Source organism: Sphaerodactylus townsendi, linkage group LG10, assembly GCF_021028975.2.
Source record: "Sphaerodactylus townsendi isolate TG3544 linkage group LG10, MPM_Stown_v2.3, whole genome shotgun sequence".
NCBI lineage: Eukaryota > Metazoa > Chordata > Lepidosauria > Squamata > Sphaerodactylidae > Sphaerodactylus > Sphaerodactylus townsendi.
This window is the reverse complement of record NC_059434.1, coordinates 44,903,865-44,930,695: the sequence shown is the minus strand read 5'-3', so window position 1 is coordinate 44,930,695 and position 26,831 is coordinate 44,903,865. Positions and strand designations below refer to the sequence as shown.

The 26,831-nt window shown below is 60.9% G+C and overlaps 1 protein-coding gene across 1 annotated transcript; it reads right to left on the bottom strand.

Moving 5' to 3' along the window:
- Window positions 1-12,364: 12,364 nt before the first annotated feature.
- FGA (fibrinogen alpha chain) lies at window positions 12,365-21,092 on the bottom strand. The gene is made up of 6 exons (XM_048508817.1): window positions 20,987-21,092; window positions 18,753-18,881; window positions 17,754-17,937; window positions 15,954-16,099; window positions 13,616-14,480; window positions 12,365-13,203 (listed from the first exon to the last, which is right to left on the bottom strand). The coding sequence occupies exons 1-6, from the start codon at window positions 21,035-21,037 to the stop codon at window positions 12,494-12,496; spliced, it is 2,085 nt and encodes a 694-aa protein (XP_048364774.1). The 5' UTR covers window positions 21,038-21,092; the 3' UTR covers window positions 12,365-12,493.
- Window positions 21,093-26,831: the final 5,739 nt, after the last annotated feature.

Below are 26,831 nucleotides of genomic sequence, written 5' to 3'. Positions count from 1 at the left end.
GGGGGGGGGGGGGTGGGGGGGGGGGGGGGTGGGGGGGGGGGTGGGGGGGGGGGGTGGGGGAGAGGGGGGGAGGGGGGGGTGGGGGTCGGGGGGGTGGTGGGGGCGGGGGGGGGTGCGTGGGGGGGGGGGTCGGGGGGGGGGGGGGTGGGGGGGGGGGGGGGTGGGGGGGGGGGGGGGTGGGGGGGGGGGGGGGTGGGGGGGGGGGGGGGTGGGGGGGGGGGGGGGTGGGGGGGGGGGGGGGTGGGGGGGGGGGGGGGTGGGGGGGGGGGGGGGTGGGGGGGGGGGGGGGTGGGGGGGGGGGGGGGTGGGGGGGGGGGGGGGTGGGGGGGGGGGGGGGTGGGGGGGGGGGGGGGTGGGGGGGGGGGGGGGTGGGGGGGGGGGGGGGTGGGGGGGGGGGGGGGTGGGGGGGGGGGGGGGTGGGGGGGGGGGGGGGTGGGGGGGGGGGGGGGTGGGGGGGGGGGGGGGTGGGGGGGGGGGGGGGTGGGGGGGGGGGGGGGTGGGGGGGGGGGGGGGTGGGGGGGGGGGGGGGTGGGGGGGGGGGGGGGTGGGGGGGGGGGGGGGTGGGGGGGGGGGGGGGTGGGGGGGGGGGGGGGTGGGGGGGGGGGGGGGTGGGGGGGGGGGGGGGTGGGGGGGGGGGGGGGTGGGGGGGGGGGGGGGTGGGGGGGGGGGGGGGTGGGGGGGGGGGGGGGTGGGGGGGGGGGGGGGTGGGGGGGGGGGGGGGTGGGGGGGGGGGGGGGTGGGGGGGGGGGGGGGTGGGGGGGGGGGGGGGTGGGGGGGGGGGGGGGTGGGGGGGGGGGGGGGTGGGGGGGGGGGGGGGTGGGGGGGGGGGGGGGTGGGGGGGGGGGGGGGTGGGGGGGGGGGGGGGTGGGGGGGGGGGGGGGTGGGGGGGGGGGGGGGTGGGGGGGGGGGGGGGTGGGGGGGGGGGGGGGTGGGGGGGGGGGGGGGTGGGGGGGGGGGGGGGTGGGGGGGGGGGGGGGTGGGGGGGGGGGGGGGTGGGGGGGGGGGGGGGTGGGGGGGGGGGGGGGTGGGGGGGGGGGGGGGTGGGGGGGGGGGGGGGTGGGGGGGGGGGGGGGTGGGGGGGGGGGGGGGTGGGGGGGGGGGGGGGTGGGGGGGGGGGGGGGTGGGGGGGGGGGGGGGTGGGGGGGGGGGGGGGTGGGGGGGGGGGGGGGTGGGGGGGGGGGGGGGTGGGGGGGGGGGGGGGTGGGGGGGGGGGGGGGTGGGGGGGGGGGGGGGTGGGGGGGGGGGGGGGTGGGGGGGGGGGGGGGTGGGGGGGGGGGGGGGTGGGGGGGGGGGGGGGTGGGGGGGGGGGGGGGTGGGGGGGGGGGGGGGTGGGGGGGGGGGGGGGTGGGGGGGGGGGGGGGTGGGGGGGGGGGGGGGTGGGGGGGGGGGGGGGTGGGGGGGGGGGGGGGTGGGGGGGGGGGGGGGTGGGGGGGGGGGGGGGTGGGGGGGGGGGGGGGTGGGGGGGGGGGGGGGTGGGGGGGGGGGGGGGTGGGGGGGGGGGGGGGTGGGGGGGGGGGGGGGTGGGGGGGGGGGGGGGTGGGGGGGGGGGGGGGTGGGGGGGGGGGGGGGTGGGGGGGGGGGGGGGTGGGGGGGGGGGGGGGTGGGGGGGGGGGGGGGTGGGGGGGGGGGGGGGTGGGGGGGGGGGGGGGTGGGGGGGGGGGGGGGTGGGGGGGGGGGGGGGTGGGGGGGGGGGGGGGTGGGGGGGGGGGGGGGTGGGGGGGGGGGGGGGTGGGGGGGGGGGGGGGTGGGGGGGGGGGGGGGTGGGGGGGGGGGGGGGTGGGGGGGGGGGGGGGTGGGGGGGGGGGGGGGTGGGGGGGGGGGGGGGTGGGGGGGGGGGGGGGTGGGGGGGGGGGGGGGTGGGGGGGGGGGGGGGTGGGGGGGGGGGGGGGTGGGGGGGGGGGGGGGTGGGGGGGGGGGGGGGTGGGGGGGGGGGGGGGTGGGGGGGGGGGGGGGTGGGGGGGGGGGGGGGTGGGGGGGGGGGGGGGTGGGGGGGGGGGGGGGTGGGGGGGGGGGGGGGTGGGGGGGGGGGGGGGTGGGGGGGGGGGGGGGTGGGGGGGGGGGGGGGTGGGGGGGGGGGGGGGTGGGGGGGGGGGGGGGTGGGGGGGGGGGGGGGTGGGGGGGGGGGGGGGTGGGGGGGGGGGGGGGTGGGGGGGGGGGGGGGTGGGGGGGGGGGGGGGTGGGGGGGGGGGGGGGTGGGGGGGGGGGGGGGTGGGGGGGGGGGGGGGTGGGGGGGGGGGGGGGTGGGGGGGGGGGGGGGTGGGGGGGGGGGGGGGTGGGGGGGGGGGGGGGTGGGGGGGGGGGGGGGTGGGGGGGGGGGGGGGTGGGGGGGGGGGGGGGTGGGGGGGGGGGGGGGTGGGGGGGGGGGGGGGTGGGGGGGGGGGGGGGTGGGGGGGGGGGGGGGTGGGGGGGGGGGGGGGTGGGGGGGGGGGGGGGTGGGGGGGGGGGGGGGTGGGGGGGGGGGGGGGTGGGGGGGGGGGGGGGTGGGGGGGGGGGGGGGTGGGGGGGGGGGGGGGTGGGGGGGGGGGGGGGTGGGGGGGGGGGGGGGTGGGGGGGGGGGGGGGTGGGGGGGGGGGGGGGTGGGGGGGGGGGGGGGTGGGGGGGGGGGGGGGTGGGGGGGGGGGGGGGTGGGGGGGGGGGGGGGTGGGGGGGGGGGGGGGTGGGGGGGGGGGGGGGTGGGGGGGGGGGGGGGTGGGGGGGGGGGGGGGTGGGGGGGGGGGGGGGTGGGGGGGGGGGGGGGTGGGGGGGGGGGGGGGTGGGGGGGGGGGGGGGTGGGGGGGGGGGGGGGTGGGGGGGGGGGGGGGTGGGGGGGGGGGGGGGTGGGGGGGGGGGGGGGTGGGGGGGGGGGGGGGTGGGGGGGGGGGGGGGTGGGGGGGGGGGGGGGTGGGGGGGGGGGGGGGTGGGGGGGGGGGGGGGTGGGGGGGGGGGGGGGTGGGGGGGGGGGGGGGTGGGGGGGGGGGGGGGTGGGGGGGGGGGGGGGTGGGGGGGGGGGGGGGTGGGGGGGGGGGGGGGTGGGGGGGGGGGGGGGTGGGGGGGGGGGGGGGTGGGGGGGGGGGGGGGTGGGGGGGGGGGGGGGTGGGGGGGGGGGGGGGTGGGGGGGGGGGGGGGTGGGGGGGGGGGGGGGTGGGGGGGGGGGGGGGTGGGGGGGGGGGGGGGTGGGGGGGGGGGGGGGTGGGGGGGGGGGGGGGTGGGGGGGGGGGGGGGTGGGGGGGGGGGGGGGTGGGGGGGGGGGGGGGTGGGGGGGGGGGGGGGTGGGGGGGGGGGGGGGTGGGGGGGGGGGGGGGTGGGGGGGGGGGGGGGTGGGGGGGGGGGGGGGTGGGGGGGGGGGGGGGTGGGGGGGGGGGGGGGTGGGGGGGGGGGGGGGTGGGGGGGGGGGGGGGTGGGGGGGGGGGGGGGTGGGGGGGGGGGGGGGTGGGGGGGGGGGGGGGTGGGGGGGGGGGGGGGTGGGGGGGGGGGGGGGTGGGGGGGGGGGGGGGTGGGGGGGGGGGGGGGTGGGGGGGGGGGGGGGTGGGGGGGGGGGGGGGTGGGGGGGGGGGGGGGTGGGGGGGGGGGGGGGTGGGGGGGGGGGGGGGTGGGGGGGGGGGGGGGTGGGGGGGGGGGGGGGTGGGGGGGGGGGGGGGTGGGGGGGGGGGGGGGTGGGGGGGGGGGGGGGTGGGGGGGGGGGGGGGTGGGGGGGGGGGGGGGTGGGGGGGGGGGGGGGTGGGGGGGGGGGGGGGTGGGGGGGGGGGGGGGTGGGGGGGGGGGGGGGTGGGGGGGGGGGGGGGTGGGGGGGGGGGGGGGTGGGGGGGGGGGGGGGTGGGGGGGGGGGGGGGTGGGGGGGGGGGGGGGTGGGGGGGGGGGGGGGTGGGGGGGGGGGGGGGTGGGGGGGGGGGGGGGTGGGGGGGGGGGGGGGTGGGGGGGGGGGGGGGTGGGGGGGGGGGGGGGTGGGGGGGGGGGGGGGTGGGGGGGGGGGGGGGTGGGGGGGGGGGGGGGTGGGGGGGGGGGGGGGTGGGGGGGGGGGGGGGTGGGGGGGGGGGGGGGTGGGGGGGGGGGGGGGTGGGGGGGGGGGGGGGTGGGGGGGGGGGGGGGTGGGGGGGGGGGGGGGTGGGGGGGGGGGGGGGTGGGGGGGGGGGGGGGTGGGGGGGGGGGGGGGTGGGGGGGGGGGGGGGTGGGGGGGGGGGGGGGTGGGGGGGGGGGGGGGTGGGGGGGGGGGGGGGTGGGGGGGGGGGGGGGTGGGGGGGGGGGGGGGTGGGGGGGGGGGGGGGTGGGGGGGGGGGGGGGTGGGGGGGGGGGGGGGTGGGGGGGGGGGGGGGTGGGGGGGGGGGGGGGTGGGGGGGGGGGGGGGTGGGGGGGGGGGGGGGTGGGGGGGGGGGGGGGTGGGGGGGGGGGGGGGTGGGGGGGGGGGGGGGTGGGGGGGGGGGGGGGTGGGGGGGGGGGGGGGTGGGGGGGGGGGGGGGTGGGGGGGGGGGGGGGTGGGGGGGGGGGGGGGTGGGGGGGGGGGGGGGTGGGGGGGGGGGGGGGTGGGGGGGGGGGGGGGTGGGGGGGGGGGGGGGTGGGGGGGGGGGGGGGTGGGGGGGGGGGGGGGTGGGGGGGGGGGGGGGTGGGGGGGGGGGGGGGTGGGGGGGGGGGGGGGTGGGGGGGGGGGGGGGTGGGGGGGGGGGGGGGTGGGGGGGGGGGGGGGTGGGGGGGGGGGGGGGTGGGGGGGGGGGGGGGTGGGGGGGGGGGGGGGTGGGGGGGGGGGGGGGTGGGGGGGGGGGGGGGTGGGGGGGGGGGGGGGTGGGGGGGGGGGGGGGTGGGGGGGGGGGGGGGTGGGGGGGGGGGGGGGTGGGGGGGGGGGGGGGTGGGGGGGGGGGGGGGTGGGGGGGGGGGGGGGTGGGGGGGGGGGGGGGTGGGGGGGGGGGGGGGTGGGGGGGGGGGGGGGTGGGGGGGGGGGGGGGTGGGGGGGGGGGGGGGTGGGGGGGGGGGGGGGTGGGGGGGGGGGGGGGTGGGGGGGGGGGGGGGTGGGGGGGGGGGGGGGTGGGGGGGGGGGGGGGTGGGGGGGGGGGGGGGTGGGGGGGGGGGGGGGTGGGGGGGGGGGGGGGTGGGGGGGGGGGGGGGTGGGGGGGGGGGGGGGTGGGGGGGGGGGGGGGTGGGGGGGGGGGGGGGTGGGGGGGGGGGGGGGTGGGGGGGGGGGGGGGTGGGGGGGGGGGGGGGTGGGGGGGGGGGGGGGTGGGGGGGGGGGGGGGTGGGGGGGGGGGGGGGTGGGGGGGGGGGGGGGTGGGGGGGGGGGGGGGTGGGGGGGGGGGGGGGTGGGGGGGGGGGGGGGTGGGGGGGGGGGGGGGTGGGGGGGGGGGGGGGTGGGGGGGGGGGGGGGTGGGGGGGGGGGGGGGTGGGGGGGGGGGGGGGTGGGGGGGGGGGGGGGTGGGGGGGGGGGGGGGTGGGGGGGGGGGGGGGTGGGGGGGGGGGGGGGTGGGGGGGGGGGGGGGTGGGGGGGGGGGGGGGTGGGGGGGGGGGGGGGTGGGGGGGGGGGGGGGTGGGGGGGGGGGGGGGTGGGGGGGGGGGGGGGTGGGGGGGGGGGGGGGTGGGGGGGGGGGGGGGTGGGGGGGGGGGGGGGTGGGGGGGGGGGGGGGTGGGGGGGGGGGGGGGTGGGGGGGGGGGGGGGTGGGGGGGGGGGGGGGTGGGGGGGGGGGGGGGTGGGGGGGGGGGGGGGTGGGGGGGGGGGGGGGTGGGGGGGGGGGGGGGTGGGGGGGGGGGGGGGTGGGGGGGGGGGGGGGTGGGGGGGGGGGGGGGTGGGGGGGGGGGGGGGTGGGGGGGGGGGGGGGTGGGGGGGGGGGGGGGTGGGGGGGGGGGGGGGTGGGGGGGGGGGGGGGTGGGGGGGGGGGGGGGTGGGGGGGGGGGGGGGTGGGGGGGGGGGGGGGTGGGGGGGGGGGGGGGTGGGGGGGGGGGGGGGTGGGGGGGGGGGGGGGTGGGGGGGGGGGGGGGTGGGGGGGGGGGGGGGTGGGGGGGGGGGGGGGTGGGGGGGGGGGGGGGTGGGGGGGGGGGGGGGTGGGGGGGGGGGGGGGTGGGGGGGGGGGGGGGTGGGGGGGGGGGGGGGTGGGGGGGGGGGGGGGTGGGGGGGGGGGGGGGTGGGGGGGGGGGGGGGTGGGGGGGGGGGGGGGTGGGGGGGGGGGGGGGTGGGGGGGGGGGGGGGTGGGGGGGGGGGGGGGTGGGGGGGGGGGGGGGTGGGGGGGGGGGGGGGTGGGGGGGGGGGGGGGTGGGGGGGGGGGGGGGTGGGGGGGGGGGGGGGTGGGGGGGGGGGGGGGTGGGGGGGGGGGGGGGTGGGGGGGGGGGGGGGTGGGGGGGGGGGGGGGTGGGGGGGGGGGGGGGTGGGGGGGGGGGGGGGTGGGGGGGGGGGGGGGTGGGGGGGGGGGGGGGTGGGGGGGGGGGGGGGTGGGGGGGGGGGGGGGTGGGGGGGGGGGGGGGTGGGGGGGGGGGGGGGTGGGGGGGGGGGGGGGTGGGGGGGGGGGGGGGTGGGGGGGGGGGGGGGTGGGGGGGGGGGGGGGTGGGGGGGGGGGGGGGTGGGGGGGGGGGGGGGTGGGGGGGGGGGGGGGTGGGGGGGGGGGGGGGTGGGGGGGGGGGGGGGTGGGGGGGGGGGGGGGTGGGGGGGGGGGGGGGTGGGGGGGGGGGGGGGTGGGGGGGGGGGGGGGTGGGGGGGGGGGGGGGTGGGGGGGGGGGGGGGTGGGGGGGGGGGGGGGTGGGGGGGGGGGGGGGTGGGGGGGGGGGGGGGTGGGGGGGGGGGGGGGTGGGGGGGGGGGGGGGTGGGGGGGGGGGGGGGTGGGGGGGGGGGGGGGTGGGGGGGGGGGGGGGTGGGGGGGGGGGGGGGTGGGGGGGGGGGGGGGTGGGGGGGGGGGGGGGTGGGGGGGGGGGGGGGTGGGGGGGGGGGGGGGTGGGGGGGGGGGGGGGTGGGGGGGGGGGGGGGTGGGGGGGGGGGGGGGTGGGGGGGGGGGGGGGTGGGGGGGGGGGGGGGTGGGGGGGGGGGGGGGTGGGGGGGGGGGGGGGTGGGGGGGGGGGGGGGTGGGGGGGGGGGGGGGTGGGGGGGGGGGGGGGTGGGGGGGGGGGGGGGTGGGGGGGGGGGGGGGTGGGGGGGGGGGGGGGTGGGGGGGGGGGGGGGTGGGGGGGGGGGGGGGTGGGGGGGGGGGGGGGTGGGGGGGGGGGGGGGTGGGGGGGGGGGGGGGTGGGGGGGGGGGGGGGTGGGGGGGGGGGGGGGTGGGGGGGGGGGGGGGTGGGGGGGGGGGGGGGTGGGGGGGGGGGGGGGTGGGGGGGGGGGGGGGTGGGGGGGGGGGGGGGTGGGGGGGGGGGGGGGTGGGGGGGGGGGGGGGTGGGGGGGGGGGGGGGTGGGGGGGGGGGGGGGTGGGGGGGGGGGGGGGTGGGGGGGGGGGGGGGTGGGGGGGGGGGGGGGTGGGGGGGGGGGGGGGTGGGGGGGGGGGGGGGTGGGGGGGGGGGGGGGTGGGGGGGGGGGGGGGTGGGGGGGGGGGGGGGTGGGGGGGGGGGGGGGTGGGGGGGGGGGGGGGTGGGGGGGGGGGGGGGTGGGGGGGGGGGGGGGTGGGGGGGGGGGGGGGTGGGGGGGGGGGGGGGTGGGGGGGGGGGGGGGTGGGGGGGGGGGGGGGTGGGGGGGGGGGGGGGTGGGGGGGGGGGGGGGTGGGGGGGGGGGGGGGTGGGGGGGGGGGGGGGTGGGGGGGGGGGGGGGTGGGGGGGGGGGGGGGTGGGGGGGGGGGGGGGTGGGGGGGGGGGGGGGTGGGGGGGGGGGGGGGTGGGGGGGGGGGGGGGTGGGGGGGGGGGGGGGTGGGGGGGGGGGGGGGTGGGGGGGGGGGGGGGTGGGGGGGGGGGGGGGTGGGGGGGGGGGGGGGTGGGGGGGGGGGGGGGTGGGGGGGGGGGGGGGTGGGGGGGGGGGGGGGTGGGGGGGGGGGGGGGTGGGGGGGGGGGGGGGTGGGGGGGGGGGGGGGTGGGGGGGGGGGGGGGTGGGGGGGGGGGGGGGTGGGGGGGGGGGGGGGTGGGGGGGGGGGGGGGTGGGGGGGGGGGGGGGTGGGGGGGGGGGGGGGTGGGGGGGGGGGGGGGTGGGGGGGGGGGGGGGTGGGGGGGGGGGGGGGTGGGGGGGGGGGGGGGTGGGGGGGGGGGGGGGTGGGGGGGGGGGGGGGTGGGGGGGGGGGGGGGTGGGGGGGGGGGGGGGTGGGGGGGGGGGGGGGTGGGGGGGGGGGGGGGTGGGGGGGGGGGGGGGTGGGGGGGGGGGGGGGTGGGGGGGGGGGGGGGTGGGGGGGGGGGGGGGTGGGGGGGGGGGGGGGTGGGGGGGGGGGGGGGTGGGGGGGGGGGGGGGTGGGGGGGGGGGGGGGTGGGGGGGGGGGGGGGTGGGGGGGGGGGGGGGTGGGGGGGGGGGGGGGTGGGGGGGGGGGGGGGTGGGGGGGGGGGGGGGTGGGGGGGGGGGGGGGTGGGGGGGGGGGGGGGTGGGGGGGGGGGGGGGTGGGGGGGGGGGGGGGTGGGGGGGGGGGGGGGTGGGGGGGGGGGGGGGTGGGGGGGGGGGGGGGTGGGGGGGGGGGGGGGTGGGGGGGGGGGGGGGTGGGGGGGGGGGGGGGTGGGGGGGGGGGGGGGTGGGGGGGGGGGGGGGTGGGGGGGGGGGGGGGTGGGGGGGGGGGGGGGTGGGGGGGGGGGGGGGTGGGGGGGGGGGGGGGTGGGGGGGGGGGGGGGTGGGGGGGGGGGGGGGTGGGGGGGGGGGGGGGTGGGGGGGGGGGGGGGTGGGGGGGGGGGGGGGTGGGGGGGGGGGGGGGTGGGGGGGGGGGGGGGTGGGGGGGGGGGGGGGTGGGGGGGGGGGGGGGTGGGGGGGGGGGGGGGTGGGGGGGGGGGGGGGTGGGGGGGGGGGGGGGTGGGGGGGGGGGGGGGTGGGGGGGGGGGGGGGTGGGGGGGGGGGGGGGTGGGGGGGGGGGGGGGTGGGGGGGGGGGGGGGTGGGGGGGGGGGGGGGTGGGGGGGGGGGGGGGTGGGGGGGGGGGGGGGTGGGGGGGGGGGGGGGTGGGGGGGGGGGGGGGTGGGGGGGGGGGGGGGTGGGGGGGGGGGGGGGTGGGGGGGGGGGGGGGTGGGGGGGGGGGGGGGTGGGGGGGGGGGGGGGTGGGGGGGGGGGGGGGTGGGGGGGGGGGGGGGTGGGGGGGGGGGGGGGTGGGGGGGGGGGGGGGTGGGGGGGGGGGGGGGTGGGGGGGGGGGGGGGTGGGGGGGGGGGGGGGTGGGGGGGGGGGGGGGTGGGGGGGGGGGGGGGTGGGGGGGGGGGGGGGTGGGGGGGGGGGGGGGTGGGGGGGGGGGGGGGTGGGGGGGGGGGGGGGTGGGGGGGGGGGGGGGTGGGGGGGGGGGGGGGTGGGGGGGGGGGGGGGTGGGGGGGGGGGGGGGTGGGGGGGGGGGGGGGTGGGGGGGGGGGGGGGTGGGGGGGGGGGGGGGTGGGGGGGGGGGGGGGTGGGGGGGGGGGGGGGTGGGGGGGGGGGGGGGTGGGGGGGGGGGGGGGTGGGGGGGGGGGGGGGTGGGGGGGGGGGGGGGTGGGGGGGGGGGGGGGTGGGGGGGGGGGGGGGTGGGGGGGGGGGGGGGTGGGGGGGGGGGGGGGTGGGGGGGGGGGGGGGTGGGGGGGGGGGGGGGTGGGGGGGGGGGGGGGTGGGGGGGGGGGGGGGTGGGGGGGGGGGGGGGTGGGGGGGGGGGGGGGTGGGGGGGGGGGGGGGTGGGGGGGGGGGGGGGTGGGGGGGGGGGGGGGTGGGGGGGGGGGGGGGTGGGGGGGGGGGGGGGTGGGGGGGGGGGGGGGTGGGGGGGGGGGGGGGTGGGGGGGGGGGGGGGTGGGGGGGGGGGGGGGTGGGGGGGGGGGGGGGTGGGGGGGGGGGGGGGTGGGGGGGGGGGGGGGTGGGGGGGGGGGGGGGTGGGGGGGGGGGGGGGTGGGGGGGGGGGGGGGTGGGGGGGGGGAAGATGTTCATGAACTACAATTCCCATCAGCCCTGCCACTTGGACATGCTGGCAGGGGCTGATGGGAATTGTAGTCCATGAACATCTGGGGGGCCATAGTTTGAAGACCCCTGGTTTAAATGATAGAAGTGAGGGAGCATTTTGCAACTCATCATGGAAGACCATTCCACAAAATGGGAGCCGAGCCGCAACAACAGGCAAAACTTAGGTGTAGCAAGAGATTCCTTCAAGCACCCTGTTAGAAATTCAGCAGTCGCCAGTTTTCAAGGCTTTACTGTGGAAGCACTGATTAGCCACTGAGATCTAGGATTCATGACGTTAGAGAAACTTTTCTGCCTTGGGAAGCCCAGTCCAGGAGGGAGGGGCAAAGTGGCTCTTGAAACTGACGTGAGGCTGCACCAACGCATTTGCCCACCCTGCCAGTGTGACTGGCACTTACACCAGCAAGGAAGACAAACAGGGTGGCAGGCAGGCATCACACAGCTAGGCACGCCCACCCCTTCAGAGCCTGCTGCCTGCAAAGCCACACCAGCCAAAACTGGATGCCAGCACAGCTGGAGGTGGGCTAGGGGCATTCCTGGGGGTGATGCCAACTTTAGTTAGCTTCCACCGGGAGTTCAGCCCAGAAACGCGTCTGGCATGTGAATGTGAGGCAAAGTGGATTTCTTTTAGTACACCAGGTTCCTTAATTCTTAACCAGAGATCACAGCAGAAAAGGGATCACGATTCCTGCCAATATGTGGCATGCTGTTTTTAGGATTAGGAGTGCTTGATGTACATCTTTATGCTTGATATACATCTTTGGGAATTTATGAATAATTATCCAAACTGAAAATTGTAAAAGCAACCAATTGACATACACTTGCATATATAAGCTCTGTATGTTACTGGTGCATAACAATATTAAGAGTACTTAAAGGCCAGTATTGTCTTGTTTGACACATAATTCTCCTAAGAGGATGGAAAGTGAGAAATCTGTTTAAGAAACTGTAGCTAGAAATAAATCTGGAAAGTTGACTTGCTAATAATCCAAAGAAAGGAAGGCACTCTAATTAATCAAGGAAGATGCCAAGGAATATTTTCTCAAGACAGCAATTGCCAGGGAGAAAGCCACAATATTTTGAACTGGTAGAGAATTAGAATCTGTGTACACATGATTTTTTTTTATGTTAGGTATAGTTTCCCTCTATGAATATTGAAACTTAATAAATGTTTTGACTGAATGGATCACATAGATGTTTGGTATTAACAAGTGCATCTCATGCCAAAGGTAGACTACATCTTTCTGTATCATGGTTTGCAGTAGACCTGTGTTTTGATCCAGCATGATGCAATGGCTAAAGGATCATGTTAGGAACAGAGAAACATGGATTCTCAGTCATAGGTGGGATGTTCAGCAGGGACTTTAAATAATTATTTAGAGAGGCAAGGTTTGGATGCTGTTCCTACATAGAACAGGGAAATGTTAAAGATTGTCTGGTTATTGCTTCCAAGCATATGACTTTTCACACACATACTTGGTGCCCAATAAGCTTAGAGCACATCTCAGCTCTGGAAGTTTGTATGATCTGTCACACTTATTAAGTTAATAAAATTAAGTGTTTGTTACACCTGACTCCTGTGTTCTCGTCAACATGTATAGCCCATGGCAAACTTTGTAGGATCCAATGAAAAAGGATCATAATTCCTGCCAATATGAATATGTGGCATGCTGCTCTTAGGATTAGAGGTGACTTGTACACACCACTTGTCCTGCCACATCATTACCTTTGCACTAGCCCCAAATTGCTCCTCAGTGCTATAACTTCACCAGTCTCCCCTAACCTTCTACTGCTTTCCAGTTCTCTGCCACGAGGAATCTTCCACTTCATCCAGCCACCTCACTGCTTCTCCTTTCCAGTTCTCGTCCAAGTTCCCTGAAGGCTATACTGCTTGGAGCTACACAAGGTAGCATTGCCACAATCATCACTGGCACCTCCCTTATTTCTATAATGTGGCCTCACAGCAGGGTTAGGTAAAGAGTGAGCACAAACTCTTCAGACAACCAGGATTATCCCTGGCCCATGTTCTACGTATATCTTCCATGGTGTGAATTCAAAACAAAGGATAAGAGGACAATTAACAACAGTGGTAGCACTGTTAGGCCAATCAAATTGCTCTACTAGTCATGTTTTCTAAACAGATTTAGCAGACTAGCTCTATAGAAAGGTTAACCACAGCTTATTTGCCTAAACCAGCTGCCTTTACAGGGACAAAGGAGACTTCAAACTTAGTAGAAGGGTGTCACTGGATTCAATCTACAGAAGTTTTTTTTGCTCAGACAATCCCATTGGTTTCAATGGGTATCAACTGATGCACTGTTTTAACTATGAACACCCTGCCCACCACACTTTGCAAAATATTTGTTAGCAGTACTGGTTGTAAATAAATTAACCACACCACCAATGCTTTCAAGAGTGAAACATTTTGTTTTATTTAATATGCAGATCTGTCTCATTTGCATTCAGTTGCTTGGATAAAAAAATACAGTGTAACTTTGAGGTATATAATTTGCAAGTTTAGTTTTCCCTTTTCTTTCTAGTCTGTCTCTACAGGCCTAATTTTCATTCTAGCAACCTTGAGAGAGTAATCTGAAGGTTTGAAGGGGACCCACACCACACCATTTTCAATCTCATAGGGAATGTTGTTCCTTGGGTCATATTGACCTCCTGAGTAGTAAATTCCATTAAGGTTAGCAGCTTGGCAATTGTTGTACCACCACCCTCCTCCGTACACTTCGGCACAGTTTTCCTCCCACTCATCACTGTCTCTGTCAAAGGTACTGAACCTCATGTTGGTATGAGCTGTGTATTCACTGCCATCTTCCTCTGAGCCTATGATCAGAGCATCTCCAGCTGTGCCTTCATAATCGGAAACACTGAGGCTATAACCTTCCAGTTCAGAGCCTATACGCATGTAGTATTCTGCATAAGCTTCATTGCCCTCCCAGTCTTCTACTTCCACTCGAAGGACAGTGTCCTTCTGGGTCAGTATATGGAGATTTTCATTGCCCAACCAGAGCTCTCCATTCCCTTTGCCATCCACGCTGCCGAAACCTTTCTTGTAGTCTTCCCAGGTCCGGTTAAAATTCAATGACCCATCAAATCTCTGTTGGACCAGAAGCCATCCTCCCAAACTGGTCTCTTGATCGCAATAAACTGAAATAACCTTAGTGGATCCTGCTGGCTTGATTCTGAAAATGCCACTTTTGGCACCAGAAGTGTGTTTTTGCTGGATATCCTCACAGTCTAAAAAAAAAAGTTGATCTAGTTGATAGAAGTTTTCAGTTAAGCTTTATTTTTTTAAAAAAGCTCACAGGAATCCAAACAGTAATAATTCTGAAGGTAACCTGATACATTTAATTTTGGGCTACACTGGAAAGAAACCTTGAAACTTGCTTTTCTGAAATGATTGTTTACATGCACATTTTAATTCCAGGTGACATTTTATTTTATTACATTCTCTATGCAACTGCCTTGCTATCCAGTTATTAACAGTAAGAAATAATTTTTCCCATCTTTCCTAAATGGGAACAGACACATTATTGTATTTTTTTTAGACTATGAAATAGATTGAGGTAATGGTATAGCCAGTGTGTCAGTTTGGTTGCAAACTGAACTCACTCCTGCTCCCTCAATAGTTATTTTCAGTGATGGATACCTGTCCCGATGTAGCTTTCCCCCATCTTCACTCTGCCTGTTCCCAAGCTGCGTGCCCGAAAATCAGGTGTATCCTCTTCATTCTCATCATGTTGCAAATCATGTGTCTCCTCAAATGGTGAAGAAATTTTTAGTGATTTGGTTTCAAAAGTGGAGCCCCCTTTGTTCAAGCTACTGGTTCTGGTTATAACTGTTCTAGTATGTGATGAAGTGGCACTTGTTTTAGAATGGGATTCAGGCAAGAGGTGAATCCCTCTGAAATCATCATCTTCTCCCTCTCCTAGGTCAGAGAAAGTGTCATGTCCTTCAATATGCACAATGTGGGTGCTGGTTCCTGTTCCATGGAGTTTGCTACTATCACCTGGGGTAAAAAACTCTTTTACTTCTGGCAAATGGGCAAGATCAGAGAAACCACTTCCACCACCAGTAGAGCTCACTTTGATGTTGATGGTGCCTCCTGCTTCTTCAGGTAGCCCTTCCAGATAACCAGGAGTGACTATCTTGGTGGTATGTGGCTGTCGATTTGAACTTGCTTCTGAGGTCACATGCTTGGTGACTACGGCTGAACCTCCAGATGGTGATCCTGGGCCTTCTAATACTGCTTCATACACATTTAATTTATTAAGTGTTTTTGTGTCTTCTTCTGATAGGAGAAGAGATTTGTAATGATCAGGAACAGTAGAGTCTTTCAGTGGTCTCATTTTCAGGACCCTCAGGGGATTACTTTGAAATTCTGGTTGAAAGTCGAGGGTACTAGATTGTACAAGTTGCTTCCTTATGTTATCATAGCTCTCTGTATTCACATGATACTCAACGCTTCGAGCACAAGATCCATGGCAGGCACGTACCTTAATATCAATGTCCACCTAAGTAGAGATGGATAGGGTAAAAATTAAGTGACTGCAATTTGATCTGCAAAGCTCTTAAAGCAGTGTTCTTCTTAACCACACTTTATATGGAATTATTAGAGTATTTACGATGGACTCATTCCACTGGCTTTATTGAGGCTACTGTACACACTGAGAGTTGAGGCCACTATATACACTGGAAGTTCATCATGAACTTTGGGAGGGAGGCAGGGTACACATTGATTAAGTAGACATGTACATTTTAAATATAATCTAGTTCCACTCTGGTTTAAATGCCCCAGTCATGGAAATTCTGGGTTGTTTCTTGGCAGGTCACTTAGCCTGAAATTATCATGATTAATTAATAGTCCACTCAAACAATGATGCTGGTACCTTCTCATTGATATGAATGAATTGTTACCCTGTTTTCCCGAAAATAAAACAGTGTCTTATATTAATTTTTGCTCCCAAAGATGCGCTATGTCTTATTTTCAGGGGATGTCTTATTTTTCCGCTCCACAGCTGCATGCTCTGGTCGACAGGCATGCTTCCAAACAAAAACTTTGCTACGTCTTACATTCGGGGGATGCTTTATATTTAGCACTTCAGCAAAACCTCTACTATGTCTTATTTTCAGGGTAGTTGCCAGTTTCTGTTTGGGAGAATTAATACTGCTTTTCACTTTGCAGGCAAACCTACTTATCCTTTAAAAAGTATGTATGATCATAATAATACAGTTACAAATGTATAATAAAAATAAGTGAAAAATGAGCAAGCTTTCCTTTCAAAGTGAAAAACAGTACAGTACTTAATTTCTGCTCTGGACCTGAACAAGAACTGATTATTAACAACTGATTTCTGAATGCTTGGGCCAGCTGAATATGGAAAGAAATTAATTTTAAATGAAGCTTACCGTAATTGTAATTAATTGTAAATCAATTATAAATTAGGGTGTAAATCAACGAACAAAAGAAAAACTAAAAGGAGTAGTGGAAACTTTGCTGAATGGGATTTATTTCTATGTCAATATATAGAAGGAACATTCCCACATTGTTAAATTTTCATGTGGAAATAAAGATCTATTAAGTACTGCGTGGAATTCCAGCTTCAGTTCTGCTTCCAGTGATTTGCCAAGGAATAATCTTTCAACAGCACAAAACAAGATAAAGAGGGACTAAAAAGTGGTTGTGGTGGGGCTGTGTGTGTGTGTTCCAAATAACTCTTAGCATCTTCAACAAAATTATAATTTCCACTATCAGTGAATTAAGCCAATCCATGACAGGAAAATGGGTTCCAAGCTTGATAAACTGGTAAATATAATTGTGCACACTGTGTGATTCTGAAACTGTTCCAGCAGAACAAAAAACTCTTAACTTGTGTTTCATGTCTTCTCAACTAAGTAACTAATCAACCAAGACGATAAGCAACAGATCCTGCCTCTATAAATAAAATTTGAAAGTGATAATAAAATAAAAATACTACTCAACTTACCTCTAAACGATTTATCTCTGTAACTTGATTTTTGATACTGTTTTGAAGTGCTCTAATTCTGGCCAATTGGGTAACAACTTTCTGCTTCAGTATCACAAGTCTTCTCCTCAGATCATCAGATAACAGTCCATAGCTATTGTCTCTATCTAGACCAAAAGAAGTCATTATTGTTATGATAGATTTCCTCTTCATAGTTCTTTATAAGATGACTAACTCTGGCTTAGAGAAATCTTCCAGATTTGGGACAGAATGGGGTTTGGGATGGGGAGGATGCTCAGCTGCAATGTGATGCCATACAGTCTGTCCACAAAAGCTGCCATTTCCTCTGGGGGAATTGATCTATGAAATCTAGAGGTTAGTCGTCATTCTGTGAAACTTTCAGTCCCCCTCTGAGGTTGGTAAGCCGAGCTGTTTAACAGTGCAACTTAAATTGCTAATTCAGAATTCAAACATATAAATGCTGTTGAAAGAACATTTTAAAATAAAAATAATATAAAAATATTGGTCTTTGGTAAATCTAGAAACCCTGGCTTTCTCCCCAATGGAGACCCAAAGCAAATGATATCATTTTCCTCTCCTCTATTTCACAATTCTGTGAGTTAAGTTAAGCGAGAGTCTGTGTCTGGCCCAAGGGCAACCCCCAAAAAGCCTTTTAAAAGGACTGCAAGTCTTCAGCCAGCTGCCTCCCACCGTGGAAAGGTCCAAATGAACATTCCACCCACAGCCACATTGCACTGTTACGTTTGTGCGTGTCTCTAAAGTGCCGTTAAGTCACAGCTGACTTATGACAAACCCAGCAAGGGGCTTTCAAGGCAAATGAAGAAGAAGAAGAAGAGTTTGGATTTATATCCCCCCTTTCTCTCCTGCAGGAGACTCAAAGGGGCTGACAATCTCCTTGCCCTTCCCCCCTCACAACAAACACCCTGTGAGGTAGGTGGGGCTGAGAGAGCTCCGAGAAGCTGTGACTAGCCCAAGGTCACTCAGATGGCATGTGTGGGAGTGTACAGGATAATCTGAATTCCCCAGATAAGCCTCCACAGCTCAGGCGACAGAGCTGGGAATCAAACCCCGTTCCTCCAGATTAGATACATGAGCTCTTAACCTCCTACGCCACTGCTGCTCCTGATCACTGCTGATCAAGCAAAGGTGGTTTGCCATTGCCTCCTTCTGCAGAGTCTTCCTTGGTGGCCTCTCTTTCAAGTAGTGCCTCTGCTTAGCTTCCAAGATCTCCCATTTTCACCTTTACTTTGGAGAAAATGATGTTGACATTTTCTCCATAGTAAAGGGGGGAAGGGGAGCCAGATGAGTCATGCCTTGATAGGGCCTCTTTCTGCAGAGACTACCTCCCTGCTTGGAAAAATTCCCAGGTGGAAGCAGCCTTTGTTAGATCTTCATTTGCTCTGAACAGTGGCACAAGAAAGTAATTATAAGCAAAGAATTGTGTTGAGTATTTTTGAAACTAATATTTAAGAATGGGAGGAAAAGATGGAGCCTTAAAAAAGAAGAAGAAATAATGCAACCCATAATACAACCAATATCACCTAGAACTGAACAGGTTTAAATACTATGAATCTTATGTTATTATTAAAGAAAAACCTAATATTCTAGCACATTCAGGATATATTTTCAGAGGTCATCATTGTGTTCCTTGAGCAATCCCACAGCATACCACTTTCATCCTGAAGAATCAGGCAGAGAACAATTAAGGCAAATTGATCTCAATGGACAAAACAACCAACTCTTTTTGACTAGTGACTGTTAGCTGTCAGATGTCAACACAATTATGAGGGTGACACTTACCATGCTCATTTAGCAGATTTTGGCCCAGAATGTCAACAGTGTCCTGCTTCACAATAACAGCTTTCTTGTAGCTGTTTTGGTTTTCTGAGAGCAGTTTCCGAAGTTTATTTATTCTGTCACTAAAGTCTTGATCCGTTTCATCTATTAGCCCTTGCATTCTGCATCCTGAAGGACATTTAGAGCCCTGAAAGAAAGGAGGAGTAAAGTTTAGATGAAATGTCCACCATATCATTTGATTGGCAGCTTTTAATACAGCAAATTAAGATTTGACTCAGTGTATTAAAGGCTTCATGCAACCATGGTTCCTTACAGTTCCATATATTGTTATGTTTAAGTGATGGAACTTTCCCTGGTTTCTTTGCCAGCTCTGATTCAGCTACCTTATGTTTCTGTTAACCATTTGCCTCTTGATTCCTTCCCCCACTCCCCCACCAACTGCAGACATCTGATTTCCCTCTCATGGTGATCCTGGAGTTTCCATGCCCCTAGCAGGCAGAATTACGGGGGCATTTGGGGCTACAAAAGGATGGAGAGCGAGATAGGCACACTCTATGGACAGGAATCCCTTCTCTCTGTGGAACCAAGCCAGTGTATCTGTTAACTAATCCATGACTCTTTTCTTTTTAAAAAATCTATCAATTATTTCCTTGGGTTTTTTGCAGCTGAAAGTTGTATAGTTCAGTCCTATGAATGTCTACTTGGAAGTATATCCTATTGAATTTAATGGCACTTATTCTCCTGAAGTGTGCATAAGATTGCAGTGTTAACTGACTATCAGTAGATGTTCATTAATCAAACGCATGATCATCTTTTGATACATGACACATATTAATTTTTTATCCCAGTAATTTAGAAATTCAATGGTATTCTTTGTAACAGCTGATGAGTTGCCATACTATATTTGTATCATCCATGTGGACTGCACCGTAACCTTGGTATTGTCTTGAGATGATAAAAAACTTTGTTTGGATCAGGCACTGCTGTTTTCCATTAGCTTACCCAATCCTCATCAGAACATATTGGCCAGTTCTTGTCTTGTTTGCAGTCAGACTGAGTTTTATGCTCCACTATTCTTGGGCCACGCACTCCTCCTCCTTGCCCTTCAAAGGTGCTTTCACCCTCTGCTGCCTGTGATAACAGTGAAGAGATAACAGTAAAAGGTACACTGATTCATCTCATAGTAATAATTTCTTGAGTTAAAAATTAAAAATACCTGTCAGTATAGAATACTTATAGGGCTGGATTCAGCCAGCTTTCCCATCACCGAAGAATGCAGGAATCCCCTTTGACCACTAAAAAGGCTATAATAGGTATTAAGCAACTTACATGGAGAAAAGTCTCATGATATAGAGGCTGTATTGAAGAGAACAATTGGGCAAGATTAAGTGCAAAAGCTGGCTGGATCTAACCCATACATAAAATAAGGTTATCAGCTGCACGTGATAACTAGTTTCTGTTTGCATAGTTTCACCAGAACATTTAAATCAAACACAAATAAAATTGTTACTGGTTCTTTGCTTAATCTTAAGAAATCCTTTCATGAGTTTAAAAATGAATCTGACTAGATTATTATAACATTAAATAATGAATACATCACCATTTAATTGCCTTTGTTTATGAAGAAATGTTGGTAAGGAGTAGGAAGGGAACTTTAAAAGATAGGGTACAACCAGTGGTGGGATCCAAAAATTTTAATAACAGGTTCCGATGGTGGTGGGATTCAAACAGTGGTGCTACCGCACACATGTACCTCCAGTTCCAATTGAGCAGGGAAGTTGCTTTAGTAACCCCTTCTCGGCACTCAGAAAAAATTAGTAACCACTTCTAGAGAACTGGTTGGATCCCACCTCTGGTACAACCCTAGCAATCTAAAATCAGGGTTAACTTCCTAATAAAACTAAGGAGGTTAAGGAGGTTTAACTTTGATCGTGCCCATACTGTAATTTTGCAAGACAATAGAACCATATGCTGTAATCTGATTTCTGGTGTGATCCTTAAAATCCATGGCAATTTGCAAGGGTGGCAAGAACTTTCATGAAAACCCAGTGAAGTCAAGCACACCTTTCGCTTGTCTGGTATTAGAATAAGTCAGTAACTTTTCAGCCAGGTGCTGGGGGACAGTTTTCAACAGGTTAATTTTATTTCCTATGTCCTAAATCATTAAGTATCTTCAGGTTATATACTAACATTAAATCTGCTGTTTGTCTAGTAGTCCAGTGGTTTTTAAATGTTTTTAGGTCAGATAAACTTCTAAGCTTATTGTACTTCTGAACTTACTGTATTTTGGGGATCCATTTATAGCTATCTTCTATCTTTCTAGCAAATGATATTCCCTCTATAAATGGTGTTGGATTAAACAAAGTTGGAAGATGTAATATATGCAAATTCCATCCAGTTAACTTCTTAGTTTAAAGAAGTTAGGGAAAAGCCTGAATTTAAAGGAAATTCATCTTTGATTAACCATTACTGGGATTTTTTGCTTCACTAAAAACATAAATCTATTGCTAGATTTTTAATTGTTGCTGTATTTTTAATCTTTATAATGCATAATAATGCATTTTTCTTGCAATGAAACTATAAACTTCGTAATTTTTAAAAAAACTAAACAAAAATCATGGCTACACCAATTTTGCCTCTCCCCAAAATGTAATTTCACAGAGTACTCAAAGGATATTTTTCAATTTTGTGTGAAAAATTGAATTCAAGTTCAATAGGATTAAAATAAAATTTGTTCAGAATATAAATATTTTCAATCAATCAATCATAAAAAGAAGTTTATATGTTGCCCCAATCCAGCGAGAAAGATCCATGTGCAGATAACATCCATCTGGCTATTAACATGCTGTACTCATTTGGGTTATCAGTGAACTGCATCTTGTGAGAAAGAACAGAAAACAATTTTCTCCTTATGGGCCGATGCTGTATGTAATCGATCGTTCATGGTTAAATTGGTAGCACTGGTCTTTTTGTATACATACAAAAAAAAGGTAAGTAATTATGCTCTTGTATCTTAGAAGCACAGATTTGTTTCTAGATTCCTCAGGAATCAAGAATCCTTGATCCAAACATCTGAAGGTGAAAAGAACATACCCATTTCATATTTCTGCTATGTGCTTGCATTAAGGCTGATTTTAGCACAAGTATGCAGCCTCAAGTTTGCAAGCGGTTGAAGGAACAGAAACACTGCAAATGACAAGAAAAACAGAGAACAAGCAGATAAATTTAACTCATACCCAGGTGATGCTGAAGCACAGCAGTACACAGAAGAATCTCATCTGAAACATCTTCAGAAAGCTGTGGATCTCACACAAAGGGATGACTTTAACTTTGGGGCTTTGGTTGAATTTAAACCTTAAAAAAACCCCAAACCCCCTCTAGATTAATGATTTGTTTCCTTCTGTTTACAGAGCGACGGATATCTTAGCCTGGACCTACTATCTATTGCTCAAACGTTTGTTTGCTGGAGGTACACTTGCACAATGCCAGTAAACATGAGAGATGGGAGGTTGTTGGTGATGGATAATCATAACCTCTTCCAGGAAAAAACATCAAAAATTGTTTTTTTTAGAGTTTTGAAATAGACTATGGAGAGGAAATGCTAAATTTTGGCAAACATTGCTGTAATATGAACAAGATGTGAGTCCAGGAGCAGTTTGAAGACCAACAAGATTTACATGGTATAAACCCTTCAAAGTTAAAGCTCCTTCCATTAGATAATTTGGCTCTTGATAGTCTATTCTCTAAAAATCTCATTGGCCTGTAAGGTGCTGCTAGACCTGAATCTTGCTCTTTTACTGAAGACCAACATAGCTATCCACCTGCAACTGTCTTCACTGATGTAATATATCTGGCATAACATATTGGTATTTCTTGAATCGCAGGAGTGATGTGATTGTTGGCATGGTGTGTCCATTTTTCATATGGCTCTGGTAATTTTGAGCATAGACAACAGAGTTGCTACACCCCAAAGCACTTGAGCATAGACAATAGTGACTACACCCCATAGCACTATTCAGTCTTCCCCATATGACATTAAAGTGGGTAAACTGACATCATCATCCCTACATGATCTTCCAGATCCAAACATTGCTGGAACAGCATCAGAAGTAGTCTCAGCAGGGACGGAGCAAGGGGGGAAAGCGCCCAGTGCACTGGTGCGTCCCTCGCCCCTGCCAAGCACCTGTTCGCTCCGTCCCACCCTGCCCTGCCCCCCCGCCCCACCATGCCTCGGAATACCCCCGCCATGCCCCTGGAACGCCCCCGCCATGCCCCTGGAACGCCCTCGCCATACCCCCGCAGGGGCACGCGCCCAGTGCATCGCATGTTCCCCCCACCCTCTTGGAGCTACGCCTCTGAGCCTCAGGACAGCAACAGCCATATCCTGTTCTTTCAGCATATATAGCTTTAATTTATTTGAGATTAAAAGTATTTTCCTCCCCAGCCTTTGAACATGTCTTTGCTGCCCACTGAAGAACTTCCAGCGAAGTCACACCTTCTGCTTCTCTTTAGAGAACAACTTCATCCTATAAAACAAAAAAAGGTGGAGTTCTTTTCCTTTTCCTGGCTGTAGGACAAATTGGGTGTGGGGGCAATATGAACCTGATCAGAGTTTCAAAAAGTATTTTTTGATATAAGATCACAGGCTGCAGGGGACATCAGAAATAAAGTTTAAAAGCCACTAGACATGTCCAAGCTTTTGGGTATACTGTAAGCAATTGTTTGGATTTTGGCTGGTAAGAATGTTCTTTCTGATTAACTTAACAATCATAATTCCTTTTTCGTTGGTAGAATACAAAGTAAAAGTCATTAATAAAATTCAAAGTTCTGTAGCTTATCTAACATTTAACTGGCAGAGCCATAAAATTGCTAACTGGGCACCCACAGACAAAGCTGGATCTCTACATATGCAGGAGGCTTCCTAGACATACAGTGAAATATGACTTTGCAAAGACTATTTGGTAGTCTGATGAACAACAAATATGCCCGAGAAGATCAGATTAATTTAAAAGAAAAAGAGAGGAGAAATTGGCCTGCTCATAGTCCTGAGAACTGAGAGAACCCTAGAGGTTGAGACTGCAGTGATTCCAAATTGTCTCCTGCCTCCCATGATTCCTTGTGGGCTCCCAGTTTTTCATGGTTATAATGCAGACATAAGTAGGATCTTCATAGAACTTGCCTGTATGCATATCAAGGAAGAAAAATGAACAGCGTAGCATTTCTTAATGCACAAGTGTAGTTACTGGGAAAGCACATGGAAAATGTTGCCATATCTGGGTCAAAGCAACAAAGCAACCTGATACAATGCTCTGCTGAGCAAGACCAGGGCCATGCGGGACTTATTACAGATCCATAACGCCTGTAAGCCAGAAGTGTTCCATCAGGTATATGGCTGAGGATAGCAGCAGTTCACATCTTGGCTTCTGCATTCTCTCCCCCTTTACTCCTCTTTACTCCTCCCTCCTCTTCCCTTCCTTTTGGTTTTCCCATCCAGTTTATTTTTCCTAAATGATTGCAGTTTTTACCATCTTGTAGTGTACAAAAAGTAGTCTAAACTGACCTATAGTATGTTGTTAATTGGTTTTAATTGAACCTAGCGCTATGGGCAGTGATGTAGTGCCTAGGAGGCATCTTGCACCAGGTGCGAGCCAGTGGAGGGGCATGGCAGGGGTGTGGCGGGGCATGGGAGGGGTATAGGACACAAATGTTCCCTGGGCACAGTTCCTCCTTGCTACGGCTCTGCCTACGGGGGAAAAGTGCAGCATGTAATTGGGTCAGTTCTACCTGTGACTCAGGAGGATGTCAGTGTTGCTTACATAAACCCAGGAGCCTCACCAGAATGAGGCTGTTGGCAACCCCAATAATCTGGCTTGATTCTAGTCTTTTCATGCTGTTCAATAGATATTAGATTTGGTCTATGACTGTCTCTGTTTTATTGGGGCTTGACAGATTAGATTTGGGTCCTCTTCACTGGTTCCTGACTCCAGCTGTCTCAACATGTGGTTCCAACCAGGAAAGGTACAGGGTGACCTGAGGATGGCAGATGTACACTCTTGCATGGGAAAGCGAATCCAGGTTGCACACTCCGTCACACTACTGCTGGGGTTTGATACAAGGGGAAGTTTGTGCAAGGGGAAGCAGGCAAGAATGGTGGTTTGATGTCCTCCAATAGGTCCTGAGATGTATGGGAGGGGGCAAAAATTATGACATCTCTTGGTGCATGGGAGCCTTGCCAGCCAAAATGGTGGCTATGCAGGGCAGCTGTAACGGGTCGAAGCTTCTGGTAGAAAGGATTCCTGGTAGCTGTTTTCAGGAACCCTCCTTTTAATTAACTTTTCGCTGCCACCATTTAATTCAGATAACTAGAGACCCCCACACTGTTACTAGTCACCAAGGCTTTAAAGATTCCCACCTCTCTCCCACTCTGACTTGAGGGGAAATTACTTCAGAGTCCCTTTAACTGTTTTGGAGGGAACTCCTAATTGCTGGGGTTTCTAGCCAGTCACCCACTCTAAGAAGAACATAAAAACTAGCCTGCTGGATCAGACCAGAGTCCATCTAGTCCAGCATTCTGCTACTCGCAGTGGCCCACCAGGTGCCTTTGTGAGCTCACATGCAGGATGTGAAAGCAATGGCCTTCTGCTGCTGCTGCTCCTGAGCACCTGGTCTGCTAAGGCATTTGCAATCTGAGATCAAGGAGGATCAAGATTGGTAGTCATAGATTGACTTCTCCATAAATCTGTCCAAGCCCTTTTTAAAGCTATCCAGGTTAGTGGCCATCACCACCTCCTGTGGCAGCATATTCCAAACACCAATCACACGTTGCATGAAGTGTTTCCTTTTATTAGTCCTAATTCTTCCCCCCAGCATTTTCAATGAATGCCCCCTGGTTCTAGTATTGTGAGAAAGAGAGAAAAATTTATCTCTGTCAACATTTTCTACCCCATGCATAATTTTATAGACTTCTAAAGACACACACACACAGACTTTCACAGGCACGAGGGAATTTGAACACGGTAATTGAAATTTATTTTTAAAACAAAAGGAAGGCTTCTTTAAAACTGGCTCAGAGAGGTACTAAAGCTTGGCGGTTACAGAGAGGTTCTTTTCACTTAGGTTTCAGAGACGTTGTTGGCACTTTAGTTTCACACAGACACACGCAGGTGTCTCTTCAGAGAAAGGTTTTTCTTTAAAATATCAACCTTCTTTACTGACAGACACTAGTCTTTTGCTGTACCTCACCCCACTGAATCAACACACACCCAGTCTATGCCCTGTGAGATTCTGGCATACAAGCCTCCCTCTCCCACTGTCCCAAACTGGCCAAACTTGTCACTGGACTGGGCCTCCCAAGACTGGTGTTGAACTGGGCAGGACAGACTCCTGGGTCTGGTCTACTGACAAGCCTCTGGCCGGCAGGTCCCTTTCCGCCAGCCTCAGGGCCTCCACCCTCTAGCAAGCCTCCTCCGCGCTGGATCCTGACAGCTAACACAGCTGAGTCAGAATCCTTCTCTCTCTCAACTGTCAGTTTCAGACCCCAAACTCTGACTGATCTTCAGTCTCGACTGCTCTCTGACAGACTCTAACTGTCCTCACTCTAAGTGCTGTAAGCACATTAGCTCCCCCTAGCTTTGGCCAAATGTTATTGGACCTTTTCCAACCAATCAGGTGGGTTCTTTGCTTGTGGAGCCTTTTTCTTTACTCTGGCTGTTGCTAAGGCCTTCTTAACTAGGCCTGCTGTACGCCAGCCCTTCAGGGTGGGGCAAGTTCGTTACAGCAGCCAATCAGCATCTCACATGATTTGGTTCCATGAGGTAAAATCTCAGATGGGTATGGCACTCTCTCAGACTGTCTCAGAGCTCTCCAGCCATGATAGTTTTTGAACCAAGACCCTTTGTTACATATCTCTTCACTCTGCTATGTGTTCTGCACAGTCCTTCCTGCCATGTTCTATATAGTTGGTGCAGACGTCAGAGCTGCTGAGGAGAGCTGAATGCTCTTTGAGTTATTCCTGTGCACACAGTTAGGGGAGTGATTAAGAAGGAATGAGTTCTAGCGTGCCTCCAGTTTTGCAGCTGTTTGGTCTGTTGCTGGACACAAAATGAGATTTGCCTTCTATCTAGCATCCTGCTTCCTGGGAGTTGAACCCATGCCTCTCACTTGTGGAGGGTACACTTGTGTGTCTCCATGTTGCTGTCTCCCTGTCTGCATTCCCATTGCTTGACAAAGGGGGTGATGTGCAGGACTGTGCAACCTAGAGTCCACTCCCTTCCCTGGAAACCAGATCTTTGAATCCATAGATGTCCTATTGTGGCTACACCAGCTGTGTGAGCTATGGAAATATAGGAATGCTGTGACTGGAAAAGCCACATTTTCTTCCTTGTGTGTGCTCTTGGAAAAAGAGAACTTGGCTGCAGATAGTGACTAGAATTCCTATCTTCAGAATTCTCTGACTCACTCCTGGGCTCATTCTTGGGCAGGTAACAGTGCTTCTTCCCTTGGTGCATCTGCATCTGGGGGGCATCTGGCTGACAACAAAGGGATTGAGACCACGTTGGTTGATTGAGCTAATGTGTGCCGTTTACAGGGGTACCAGCAACATACTGCTCTTTGATTGGTGGGTTTCACTACACTAGTGGCGTAGCGCCCAGGGGACAGGGCGGGGACGTCTTGCACCGGGCGCATGCTGATGCATGGGTGTGGTCATTCTGGGGCGTGGCATTGTTGGCAGGGGCGTGGCAGGGGCACAGGGCATACACGTGCCCCGGGTGCAGTTCCCCCTGACTATGGCTCTGTTACAGGGCAGTCTGAAGCCAAAGGTGGTACTTATTACTCCTTTACAGAATGACCAGAGGATAAGTAGTGGCACTAGCAATGCTGCTGGTAACAGGGTGGCCTAAGGCTAGAGTAGTTTAAAGAGTAATGCTCCCATTCAATCAAGAGACAATAAAAGCAATTTTAAAAGAAGAATAGATCCCCTTGAACAAAAAACTGGGAATAAGCAGTATAAATTAAGCAAGACTCATTCTGGAACCGAAACATCTCTACAACAGGAAGAAATACAATGATTTAGCCATGAGA

Excerpts from the sequence above, each read along its gene's own strand:
- FGA (XM_048508817.1), bottom strand. The coding sequence starts at position 21,037 with ATGTTTCAGATGAGATTCTTCTGTGTACTGCTGTGCTTCAGCATCACC. Across the intron at positions 18,882-20,986 it reads TGTGCTTCAGCATCACCTGG|GCAGCAGAGGGTGAAAGCAC; the intron begins GTATGAGTTAAA and ends CTGTTATCACAG. Across the intron at positions 14,481-15,953 it reads CAGAGATAAATCGTTTAGAG|GTGGACATTGATATTAAGGT; the intron begins GTAAGTTGAGTA and ends ATCTCTACTTAG.